This window comes from Etheostoma spectabile, chromosome 4 (genome assembly GCF_008692095.1).
Source record: "Etheostoma spectabile isolate EspeVRDwgs_2016 chromosome 4, UIUC_Espe_1.0, whole genome shotgun sequence".
Lineage (NCBI taxonomy): Eukaryota > Metazoa > Chordata > Actinopteri > Perciformes > Percidae > Etheostoma > Etheostoma spectabile.
In genome coordinates this window covers 18,158,685-18,172,220 of record NC_045736.1, presented here as the reverse complement: position 1 = coordinate 18,172,220, position 13,536 = coordinate 18,158,685, and the positions used below count along the sequence as shown (strand labels likewise).

Below are 13,536 nucleotides of genomic sequence, written 5' to 3'. Positions count from 1 at the left end.
GGGGGGGGGTGTGTGAAACAGATCTGAACAGAAAAATGGATGTTGTGATTACACTGAAGTAAATCTTTTAAAATGGGTCACAAATATATACTTTAATTCTTTAAAAGTTTTACTCAAACAAGAGTAAATAGTGCATTTGCAATGGTTTACAGCAGCAGGACTGTGTATGTGGGACATGTTCATTGTAATGAAGAAATATGTCACCCAGTGTCACTTTGTGGCTCATTGATGTACAAAGCTTTTAAACAACAATGGGGGTCTATGGCTCAGATGAATATAAGGCTTTGGTTACTCAGGCAACACTTGTTAATAGGATCAATTAGTTAATGGTTTTAGTATTTTCAAGAGGCTTGTTGACAAAGAAAAACTACAGTATATCGCCAGACGTATCCTTTAATTTCAATTAAACAGAAAGAAAGCCACAATTCCAATTAAAAGTTCCTTGACAGGCTAGTGTTTACTTCAACTTTTGTAATGCACCTTTAGTTGCCACGTTCCTCAATAACAATCTCAAAACAAAACACCTAAAGTCTGAGGAAGCAAAGATAAGAACTGGCATTTATTTTGTCAGACTCACTTCTTGAGTTTTCCACCCTAACACTAAGAATTCTACAAAAGATAGAAGGAGTAACAGAAGACTAGAGGAGGATGGAGTCACTGTTTCTGTTTCTGTCCCAGATAGAGACACAGAAGAAGGCTGGCCCACAGATGAGAAGGGGGGAAAAGAGCAGGTTGTGAAAAACAGCAGGTTTCTCTATTGCTCTGGGCGAGTCTCTAATGACTTCCAGACCTACTCTCATACAGTCTCTGCGTCTGGACTGCAGCAACAGCACTCTACGTGGCCTCACTCACTCTCTCCCAGGCCACTCCCCACCTCAGAAAAGCAGCATGTACACACACACACGCACACACACACACACACAGTCCCCCCTACCCACCCAAAGCCCTCTGTCCTCATAGAAAACTACAGGCTTTTCAGTCTGAGAGGCTGACCAAAAAGACACTGCTGCTTTCATCCTTTCCCCAGGGATTCAGCCTCAAAACATCTCCACGCTAATGAAGACTTTCAAATGACGGCTGTTTTTTTAGTACTACTTTCGGTTTTCCTCATGACTGCATCCTCTGTGGGTCTCAATGCAAAAAGAAAATCACCTACTGTATATCAAAAAAGATTAGGCATGACAGAACTGTTTATAAGCAGAATGACCTCTTTCTTTCTCTCTGATAAAACATCCCACTGTTTTCTCCAGCCTGGCTGTGGTTAGCCAAATAAATCTTCTCAGTCAACGTTAGCTGTCTGCTTTTAGAATGTGTTTAGAGGGATTAAACGCTACACAAACATATTAGCATTCCTTTTCTATTACAAAAAAATACAGATTTAAAAAAAACCTGCACAGCAGCTTTTCAATCTTTTTCTGAGGCAGTTTTAGACTTGGGGAGTCCACCTGTTGAAAAGTATTCAAGTCAAATCAATCTACATAATTTGCACATTGCTAAAAGAGCATCTCCTCCATGGATAGGTTGAAGATGTTACATGAACAATTTTGCATTTTTGAGATAATTAAAATCTAAGGTTTGACTAAGATTTCATTTGTTCATTTCACAATCAGGTTACACAAGAAGGTAGCCGAAAGTGTTTGGATACAATATATTGGACTCAGCATTTTATATTTTTTAAGACTTACAAACATCAGGCTCCTCGTCAGAGCCGTCTGGGCAGTCCTTCTCCCGATCGCAGCGCCAGCCCTTAGAGATGCACGTCACACCGTCTTTACATACAAACTGCTTTGGGCTGCAGGTCTTTGGAGCTGAAAGGAGACAAAGAAGAAAGTGAATTAATTAAAAGATTTCTGTAAGAAAAAGAAATAGCTCCTCTTGTGTCAGTGATCTTTACTGCTGAGGTCTCATTAGCGAGTCTGTTGTGGTCCGAGTCAATAGTGGCCCTCACTGGCCCTAATTAGGTCCTGGAAAGTTGCAACTTGATGGAGGAGATAGAGAATGAATACAAAAAAAACTCAAACACACACACACATGCAGGCTTTACTTAAACTTGCTGCACCTAAATATCCAGGTCAGTGTTCATATGCCAATATTGGTGATGCAGCCTGTCTGAAGGATATCAAAGAACGTTGTTTTTCTGTGGATTGCATCCATATCATCCATTTCTCCTTCAATCCAACCTTCCAAAGAGAGAGAGAGAGAGAGAGAGAGAGAGAGAGAGAGAGAAAACTGCCCACTCCAGCCACAGCCAAATGGCGGAGCGTAATCAAACCCACATTAATTCAAGTCCTTTCAGAACAGCAAGTAAACACTTTGATACCCACACACACACACACACACTCACAAAAACAAAGCTGAGTCACCCAGGGACAGTCAGGGGAAGCTCTGAATTGAGGTTCATACAACAATTTACTGCTGAGTGGGATGAATGAACACAGTTCTAGTCTGCTGCAACTAAAAGGGCAAGGTGTGCACAGTATTTGGGATTTTAAAAACTTTATTAGAAAATTTAAGAGCTGACCTTGTAGCGGTCTTTCATTAAGCTATCATTGAAAAGTAAAGAAAAGCAAAAGTTAATGGATTGGCTACTTAGGCTGTGCTATTCATATTGTCCTGGTTTCATAAACAAGCTTTTTATTTTCATGCCCTCCATGTTATTTATTATTAAAATGTCTAACAAACTCTTTTCTCACTAAGGTTAGCACAAGGACTATCCACTTTATAATAATTTGTGCATACTCCGAAATTGTAATAAGGATCACTGTATTTACATTTAATGCTAGCTTTCTCCAGTGGTGAAGGACATCTTGATATGAAGCTCAACCTTATGCAACCTGACATATTGTTGCCCACATTCACAGACTCCCCACTTACCCACTTCCCTACTGCTATAGTGGGTGTGTGTGTTGTGTGTGTGTGTGTGTGGTGTGTGTGTGGTGTGTGTGTGTGTGTGTGTGTGTGTGTGTGTGTGTGTGTGTGTGTGTGTGTGTGTGTGGAAGGGCATCTTATTCTCTCTCAGAACTCAGAAGAATTTGAATTATTCATGAAATGCAATCAGGCCTGTGTTAAAGCGTTTCCTCTTTTGCCGCTCATCCCTCTTCTTCCGTATGTTTGTTTGTTTGTTAAGAGGTGTCAACACAAGCCATAGTAAGCAGATAGTTGTGGTGCATCTGTCTATTGTCTATTGTTTAGTTAGACATGCTTTAACTCAACGTGCTGTAACTCGGCTTCAATAATGGCTGGGGGATGAGTGCACACCCGACTCAAACACAATATGCTGCTGACAGAGGCATATCAGGGACCAGAGGAAGTAGGCCAGGAGGTTAGCTAGGTGAGGGTGAAGGCAGGCAACGATAAGTGTTACTGTACCACCATCTCAGCTAGCTGTGATGTTTAGAGAGAAGCAAAAGGAGTGAAGACAAAGTCCAGAGCCGCCATTACAGTCAGCCTCAGGTCATTTGATCCCAACATGATTTTTTTTTAAATACAGTAGTTATAAACATAAATGCATATATGTTGAATATTGTGAAAATTGTTTTATATGATTAAGGCAGAGGCAATGAAATTTCTCTTTTTGGCCATTTTTCTTCTCCCTGCACACTACTTTTCTGGTGTAAGTTTCTCTGAATATCCCAATGAAACTAACTCAAATGCAAAAAAATCTAGATAGAACTAACCACACCGGTGGCCAGGGTGGAAAGAGCAGCCAATTGGTGCATCTTACTGCCTCTAATTGCATCCACGATTCCTCACTGTGACGCACTTACTACTGCCAGCACAGCTTTAAAAAGAAAAGTTTGACAAACATCCACACCTGCATTACAAAACTTTAGAGTATTCCATAGTGATTAGTCCAACCACAGTTTCCAAGTTGACTTTATTGGTCAGACACTGAATGTATGTGCCATTTATGTTTACAATATATGTCACAATAATATATATGTAACAATAATGACATGTCCTCCTTCACTTTAATATTATCTGTGATACAGGTTCAAAGGGGAAATGGCAGATCATGAAAAAAAAAAGAATTATGGAAGTTGTTTGAGGTTTCTTTGTTAATCTGACCTACAGTTAACAGCCATCCAATAATTTTAACTAGACAGTCAGAAAAAAAGAATTGTAAAATTGGGACAGTATAGCATAACAGTATGACTAAAAACTGTCACTTTCTTAATTCTTTTCCCTCCTTAGGATAACCTTGTATAGCAGCACAACTGCTTATGGGTCAAACATTTTGAGCAGATAAGTTTACGTGATGATATTGCTTTTGGTTGGCGGTATGGAAATATTGCATATGTACTGTAGTGTACAAGTTTACTGCATGTCAAGCACAATCAATACGTCTCTGGAAACAATTTTATCACATTTGACACAATCAGGATTTAATCGGTTAAAAATATCTAAGTTTAAAGAGAGTCTTACTGTTTTGTGAACTAGTACACAATATAACAGGTGTCATATGTATTTGTCTTTTGTTTCAAAAGGAAATGATGAAGGGAGGACGAGTGAATGAATGAAGCAGAAAAAGATTGTAAATAGATGGAAATGAAACATGATGACATAGGAGAACAAGCTGGGTGAACTGCAACTATGAGAGCAAATGGAGAGGCAGGGAAGCAAACTACAAGTCAAAGGGGGGGCAGGGCTCTCACAGCTTGGGGCAGGCCTGGAGATCTAAGAACAGACTGAGCTGGGCTGGGATACTGAGATGGGATGGAGGAATGTCACACATGCTATCAATGAGCTGCCTGTGTGTTTACCAAAATGGTGGCTGAGTGAAAATGCTTTGGGCCATCGCCATTTGGGCCAGATTACAAATCCACTGCCCTCTGCCCCCGACGCTGTCTGATGGTCCTCCAAGATGAGCTCCGTCTAGTTTGGAGGAAGAGTCCTCTTCTAAAGCAAACACAAGCCTCGCCCCCAGCCACAGCCCCATTTCCTCCGACACCCACATTGGCGCTATAAATAAGTAGGAGGTTGGCCTCTGAGATCAACCAGGGCACTATAAAGCTCCAGCAGACACTGAGACTGCCACCTCATCACGCACCACTCAACGGCGTACTTAAAGTGCTGTCAGCAACAGAGTTGAAAGGGAGCTTGAGCAGCATAGAATCCGGTCTACAAAGCAGGCCGCGTAAGGTATTGCACCTTAAACTGGACAGCCACAATTCAAGTGACAATTTGCACCAGCTCCGGAACTGCTGTTCTGTGACTTTTCCAGTGCTCTTACCTCACAGTAGAGGTTAACCAGAATGACAGGGATAAGATAAGTATCTGCAAACCTGCAAACATTGTCCATCTGTATAACCCCAGTATAACAAGAATCTACAGCCATGCCAGCAGCTATGTGGTGCTGACCTTAGGCACAACGGTGCTTTGAGCTAAATGCTAACATTGTGTTTGCCATCTTGGATTGGTGTGTTAGCATACTAACATTTGCTAATTAGGACTAAACACAAAGTACAGCTGAGGCTGATATCATTAGTTTTGCAGGTAATGGACAAACTAACATTTTTATCTGATGATGGTACAAGTTGAAAAGTCAGACGATATCCAAAGTTATTACAAACCATGGCATGGCATGGCAATCCATTCAATAGTTGCAGAGACATGTAATTTCAAGCCACAAATGTCACCCTCATGGCAGCAATAGAGGAAAAGTCATAGAATCATTACAGTTATTACAATCCCTCCACTGGAAACAAGGTCTTTGCCATAAGTGAAACCTTTGATCTACTGGTAGCGCTATAGTAATTGTCAGGGGATTACCAGTCATTAGAATTCATCCTCTGGGGACCCTAGATAGCCATACCTAATGCCACCCAATACTTAATGCTGATATTTTTCAAGGAAAGCCAAATATTTCACCTCTGGGGACCATGATTTTCTGTGCAACATGTCATTGTAATCCATCAAATAGCTGTCAATGTGTTTCAGTCTGAACCAAGACTGACCAACAGATCGACATTGCCATCCATAGAACCATGCTGTTGGTACAACTTAAAAAACGCTAAATGAATACTCTTTTGCAGAATACTCTGCATGGATGATTATTTTCTTTTGTTTTTAGATCCGTTACACACGTATAATTTCATAACCCGGGAATCTACCTGGCCCTGTGAGGCAACAGACTTGGGTTTCCCCTGTACTTTTATAAACATAAGTGACTCACATGCACACCTTGTATATGTCAAAATGACTGTTAGAGACTGAGAAGGTCAGAGCTAGAGAAGTACAACGAAGGCATTGATATTAATTTGTGCATGCATACATGCATGGTTAAGTTGCAATGTCTGCTGAGAAAAAAAGTTTAGTCTACTGTAGATAGCGTGTACTCGAACTAAAGCACTTTCTCAAGGGGAGAGGCTAGTCCTGCTATCCCAAATACTTACTGTTAGGACATGATAAAGCTTTGTTATCTTTTTTAAATATTTAGAAAATGGAGGTTTATATGAGGGCAAGATGAACAACTTGAATTGTGTATAATCAATCTTGACAATGACAGCCACTTGGCCAACCCTTTACACACACTTTTTCTTTTCAGAGAGCCAGAGACTGGAATAACACTGCAACATGGCCAGTTTAACATGGAGACATGGCTCAAACATTTTAAGAGAATCTGAAAGAACAAAACGTCATAAATGCTGCAGAAATTGAATAACAACCGATTTGAACCAATCCACAAAGAATATTAAGGGAAAATTGTTTTTAATATTTTGTGAGTAATATTAATATTTTGGTAGCCTGGAAATCCAGACCCAAATCCAAAAGATTAAGGTTCGGCCATCTCAAGGGGCGACACGTGCATTTGAAAATCTCACGGCACACAAGTGGATAACACTACGACCAATCACAACAACACACAGGGTGATGTATCCAGAGCCCCATATGCTTAGCTACCAGCGGGGCTAACTGGTAGATTGTCGTCATCTGATTAGCTCGCTTATGGCCCTAGATCAGACACCGATGTGATTGGTGCAGCTTGGCTACAAAGGTATGGTTAATGAGCAGCATTACTCGATGCCAGAGTAACTCGCTAAATAAATTCACATTGTGCTCTTGGAAGAACTCTGAATTTCCAGGGTAGTTCAGCGGCACGACAGGCCTTTTTAGATTGAGTCGACACAAGACCAAGTTAGGCCGGTAATGAGACAGCTAACAGCCACAACAAAGCCAAAGGGGAAGACATATAGGAAGAGACTGACGTAGAGCAAAAAGCGAGAGGGGCAGGGGACTGTTTTGCTGACCTTTGCGCTGACCTGATCTGCTAAGAGCCAAAAAACGAAGAAAGTGTCTATATTGGCCCATTTGGCTTCGGCCTGCCACCCCCTCATCCTCCTCCACAGCTCAGACACGAAGACTTGAGTATTTTGCAATGGAAGAGAGTGAGAAGAAGGAAGAGGGAAGGAAAAAAAGTTTTCCAATTTGTCATGTTACAAAACAGAGAAAAACAGGCCCCAACTGTGCCTCTTAAATAAACCTTTCCGCCAGAGTTTGGAAGAGCTGTAGAAGTCTAGTCAGTAGAGAATAGACGTTTAGACAGAATTTAGACACGATTACCATAGAGAATGAACAACAAAGCATGTGTTTACAGCAGTCACCATTATTATATCAATATTGTGAAAGATGGCATCAAGAGTAAAAGTTTGAGGATGTTTCTGTCTGCATGTATAGCCGCTCAACCGCTCACCCTCTGGATGAATGTTTAGTGTAAAAATAATTTTATGAGTTGTTAGACAATCTGTGTATTTGCAAGTCTATATAAGTCTATGTTACGCATGCACTTAGAGCTGAGAAGAATTAACATCAGGAATGTGCTCATGTCTCGTGATTGTTGCCAAGTAAAATGGGGCTCCGCCATGCAGGACAACACAGTGCTGCTTGCGACCGTTTGGATTTTACCGGTCAGATCTGAGCACAAACCCTGTCGACCTACACAAGCCTTTGTGGTAGTGAGAGGCAGAACCTATTAAGCCAAGCAGAGTAATCAAATGTGAACTTAATTAAGAGCTATTTGGATGTCTGGCTGAGATTCCACCATGTCTCAACCCTAGAGTGGTAATCAACCAAGTCTGCTATTTGTACTGCAGTTAGTGTGGGAGCACAGAGGGAGGAGGCTACGATCTCCTTCACTTCCACATAAGGATTAAATCGCATTCTGCTGCAGCGTTGGGGACGAAGCAGAAAACCACAAGGTGTGATCCATCATTATAAAGTTAGTCAGTTTAGACAAATCCCTTTGCCACACGACTGCTGGAGCACATGCTGTACGTAGCTGCACAGGGAGTAAAATGACAATTAAGCCTACTGAGTATGCAGCCTAGGGAAACATATTAAAGAAGATTATATAAAATTCTTTAGTGCCTTTTCACAAGACCAGTAAAAGTTTCAAGTCTCAGTGTGACACATAAGCTACTTGGAACGTGACAAGATTCTCTAGAACGTTCTCTCACATTAACTATGCATGTGCAAAAAGCATAATGAGCGCTGCTAATGACACCTACAGCTAACGAGACAGGGTTCTCCCCATGATTTTGTGATGAGGAAACCTTAAACAAGGCATTTGATACAAGTAACACATTAAATCCTAATCACTGATCTGAATAATGTTTTACAGATTTTACATTTTGAGTCTAAAGTTTGCCGTTACACATTTTTGGACCGCTACATTTCTAATAAGCTGAAATGACAGTTAAAAGGACTTTCAGTCAAAGAGTTTGACCTTTTGGGAAATTGCCTATTTGCTTCCTGGTGGAGTGTAAGATGAGAAGATCAATACCGCTCTCATCTGCAGTCGATTAGCTTAGCATAGCATAAAGATTGGTAGCAAGGGGAAACAGCTAGCCTGGCTCTGGCCAAAGATAACACAATCTGTCTACCAGCACCTATAAAGCTTACCAATTAACAAGTTATATTTTCTTTGTTTGATCTGTGCAGAAACTAAAGTGTAAAAACAATGATTTGCCTTTGCTGATGGGTTATGTGCTGGACATTTTCTTGGCTGTGAGCAGAGGTGTCAAATAACAAAGTACAAATACTTTGTTACCTTACTTAAGTAGACATTTTGGGTATAATTTACTGTAGTAATTATTTTACAGCAGACATTTTACTTTTACTCCTTACATTTACATGCAAGTATCTGTACTTTCTATTTGTTACATTTTAAAAATAGCCTTGTTACTCCTACTTCAGTTCGGCTTGTTTTCATTCCGGCTTGTCATTGCTCAAAAAAACACAAACAAAACCTATCCAGATAAATTGTGCCATCCAGATAGAGTGAATTTGATTTTGGTTTGATGAGAATTATAAACATATACCATTCCAGCAACCTATTGGTTACGATCCACCGCACCTGCGCATGACACAAATCACGTAACTCTCCGGCAAGGAAATAGCAGACGTATGCAGCCTAGTACGAAAATGTCCATGGCAGAGACTCAAGAGAACTTGAGCGAAATGTCTCAACCAAGCACCAGCGAGGAAGTTGGTAGCCAGGAAGAACAGCCAACCTTTTAACATACCTGGCCGTACCTGGACGAATTTTTCGAAATGGTTGGATGCAAAAAAAACTTTTTAATGTGCTGCAAGCTCTGAGCACCCAAGTACCACTAGCTATTTTTTTCCAGAACTCACCATCTAATTTGAAAAAAGGATATTGATATTGTTTTTTTCCCTTACATTACTTTTCCCTTTTTACTAGTAGTTTAGAAACCAGAATTTTTACACTTTTACTTGAGTTAAAAAGTTTGAGTTGATACTTCAACTTCTACAGAAGTCTTTTCAAACCCTAGTATCTATACTTCTTACGTGAATACTTTTGACACCTCTGGCTGTGAGCAGTTGCCAGGCAACCAAGAAGAAAGTTACTGCTTCCAGCCAAGACATAGTTGGAACGTTAACCCTCCATAAGAGGTGTGCATGGGCATAGGAAGCATTGAAAATTTGGGTGTGACAATTTTAAAGGGGGATCTGGGACCTCCCCCAAGAAAACAGAGTCAATGCCATTTCCTGTATTCTGGTGCATTTTAACAGGTGGTTTGATACTTTTAAGATATTAAAAAGCTAAAAGTACAGAAATTGATACGATTAATAATTCAGAACTTTAATAATAAACCACTCATTCTTTATGCTTTCTATTTAATGAACTTCTTTAATGTTATCCAAGTTACTGCTCCCAGCCAAGAAACAAATTGGCCCACAACATTCCATAAAGGAAGGTAGACTGGTAGGTAGATTTTGTTACAATCGACAGAGCCAGGCCAAAGGTTTCCCACCGTTTACAGTCGTTATGCTAAGCTAAGCTAACCCTTCTATGCTAAGCTTGTGAAGTGAATTAACTAGCAGCCAGCTGTAGCCTAACATTTAACGGACGGAAATGAGAGTGGTGTCAATCTTCTCATCTAACATTCCTTTAGAAATCAAATTATTGTAACTATAAAGAATGATGTGATGTTGAGGGAGATTTGCAAAATATACTCAATCTGGTAATTGTGTGTGTAGGCTAATAACAGTAGAGAAAACAGTTGCCCATTCTTTTCCCAGATGCACACAAGTACATCAGAGAGGCCACACCGCCTACATACATGTAGTTGAGTGTGGGAAACTTCACTTAGTGGACACTATTCCGAATTTCATAGAGATTTATTGGATGTAATATCACCTTTAAATGTTTGTCAGGTATTGACAATAAAAATATCTCACCCAACATGCCGTGTTTTTGCTCAGGCAGAAGGTAGAAATAATGAATGTGGGTCCATGTGAGGAGATTTCTGCCACTAAGTGAAGGGTGAATGCCTGTTTGAGGGATTAGGGTAACAATTAGGCTTATGTTAAGGTTATGGTTGGGTACTTTGTGTTTAGGATTAGAAGTTTGGGAATAAATCTAAATCATGGTTGCATGAATAGTGACGTTGATGATGAGCGTGTGTGGTTAAAGATGTATTGTTTGCATGTGTAACGTCTGTTAAAATAATGTTTACTTTTACGTACTATGGAGAAAAACAAGGTCAAGGTTTGTGTGGTTAAATTTTCTTTCTACAGGGAATGAATTCACAAGTAATCTACAATAGGTGTGAGTATGCTCTGTCGCACTTTTCTTTGTACCAGAAAAAAAGGATGTGGGTAAAAAAAAAAGCTTAAGCAGAGGCTTAAATAGATGTGAATGAATGTATTTGTTGTGTGAGCTGATGCTGAAATAGACTGTATTTTATCTGGTGGAGGAACCAAGATTGGAAACATTTTATGAACAAAAAAAATGAATTTCTGTCTGGGATAAAAACTCAATAATGTTTGCGACAGGCAACATGTAATATGATGTTTGGGATTCATCTTGTACATTAATAATTGGAATAGATAGGTTCAATCTTATGCAGCAATGATAAGCAATATAGCCTCCATTGTGCATTCCACAACACAAACAGTGCTTTCAGACTGACACAGACTGACCTGGCCTCACCGTTAGGCATGGGTTCCTGTTAGTTAAATAGCCACTTCAGGTATATTATATACTAGGGCTGTAACAATATGGAAAATAAAACCGAAATCGCGACACTCAGCTCCACGAACCTGTGTCGTGGTGGGAGAAGGCAGAATCGCGACACACCCCTTCCAACTCCCAGAGTTATTGTTCCCATCCAGATCCAGTGCTACCACATCTTTAACTAACTAGTAGTCCTTTTGGTGCCTTATTCCTGTTTTGTCTGGTAAAGTTAGCTAACCGTACAGACGGCTAAAAGCAAAAGAGGGGGCACCGGTTACTCTAACGGAGGTGTAACGTTAAGGGTGGCCGCTGTTTGACTTGGGTGTCTGGGTCTGTTGCCCGAAGGTTCAGTAAACACCGGATTTAAGTGCTGACCGGGATGGTTGCTAGCTGGCCGGGGGCTGACTGTGGAATGGATGTGTCCGTGCAGAAGACAGAGGTGTGCTAGCTAGTTAAATTGCCATTAGATTAGTTGTCTATCTATAAATTTGAAGAATTTGAGGGCTAGTCCAGAGTTGTTAACCATGGTCAAAACAATCATACCAAAGCACTTTTTGTCTTCGTACCCCCTACAGGTTGGGAGGGAAATATATATATATATATGTATATTTTACGCAGCTGGTTTCTGCTGCCCCCGAAAGACCAAAGACAAATACGTTACTGCAAGTTTAAAGCTTAAAAGTGCACATTTCTGTATGTTAGCATAATTTTTTGTGTCAATTGGTTGTTGGTATTCAATAAGTATTTTGAAAATGTTAATAAAAATCAGCTGACCAGATTCCATGAAACTGAATAAGGTATATGTACTGTATACATTTGTTTTACTTATTATTAAAGCTAGATAGAATTTGCACTTTAAGGCTGAATCTCCTACCCCCCTACCCCTTACCCCTTCCCTTAGGTTTATAAAGTAAATAAAGACAAATTTTTGGACATCTGAGTATGGATGAATGGTGTTTCCCCACAGTGTACCACAAAGACAGATGTAATAACATTAACATTTAAAAAACAGGGTGCAACTTGATGATGCAGGGATGAACCTGGCACCACAGGGACTGTTCAATCCTAAGCTTCGCCATGTGCCCAATCAAATACAGTGAGTGTTATCAGATGGGAAGTTGCAAACACTGCAGATAATTGTCAAACTCTCCAGTTCTATTCTCACTTTCTTTTTTTTCTATTATCATGGCAGTTATTTCTAGTCTCCACAATGCAGATAGGAAAATGGCAAAATGGCATCTCTTCCTTGGTGTTAACTAAATAAATGTTAAACCTTTGGTCATCATCCAGGAGGGGTTTTCTGTCATTTTGTCCCAAGCGAGATAATAACCACTGAGCAATAAAGCCTCCACCTCAGCATTTGGTCTTAGCTACAAATCAAAGACTTCTGGCAGGTAGGGCTCAGCATTTTTTCTGAGCCTGTGTTCACCAGTCATTTTTTTTCCTATCCGTACCTTCATGTTTTGAAACCTGTGCTGTCTAATATATTGTGAATATACACATGCATGTTCATGATATCCCAAGCAAGTTTCTGCTCATACTCTTCATGATGGCCTCCTGAGACAGTGTCCTATCTCCTAGCCTTAAATAGCTCCATATAGATAGTGTATCAGTGGGTCACTACTTTCAAGTGGGTTTTAGAGCTGTTTTGCCAAGGCTGGCCACATGTACCCAGAACATTGGTGATATGTTAGCTTTTGAAAGCCCTCAGCAGAGTTCAGAAGCAATTGTGGAAAAGTCTCTTTTGTATGAACCTTTTTTATTTGTAATGAAAAAAAGGAATCTTACCACTGCCCGTTAATAGAATAGTCCAAATTTCTTTTAAAATACATGTATTTGGTTTCTTGCTGAAAGTCAGAAGAGAAGATCTACACCACACCCATATCTGTCCATTCAGTGTGAAGCTGGAGCCAGGAGACAGTTAGCTTAGCTTAGCATAAATACTGGAAACTAGGGCTGCACGATACGGGAAAAAATATTTAATTGCGATTATTTTTTTACTGATATTGCGGTTGTGATAGGATTCAGTATATTGGAGGAAACAATTATTTTTG

At 40.1% G+C, this 13,536-nt stretch overlaps 1 protein-coding gene across 6 annotated transcripts in view; it reads right to left on the bottom strand.

Moving 5' to 3' along the window:
- Positions 1-13,536, bottom strand: part of LOC116688457 (low-density lipoprotein receptor-related protein 1) — a 91,251-nt gene that overhangs the window by 73,547 nt on the left and 4,168 nt on the right. For all 6 annotated transcript variants that reach the window (XM_032514508.1, XM_032514510.1, XM_032514509.1 and 3 more), the window contains exon 2: positions 1,686-1,808. In XM_032514508.1, coding sequence (XP_032370399.1) covers positions 1,686-1,808 — 123 coding nt within the window. The remainder of the gene's footprint in view (positions 1-1,685; positions 1,809-13,536) is intronic.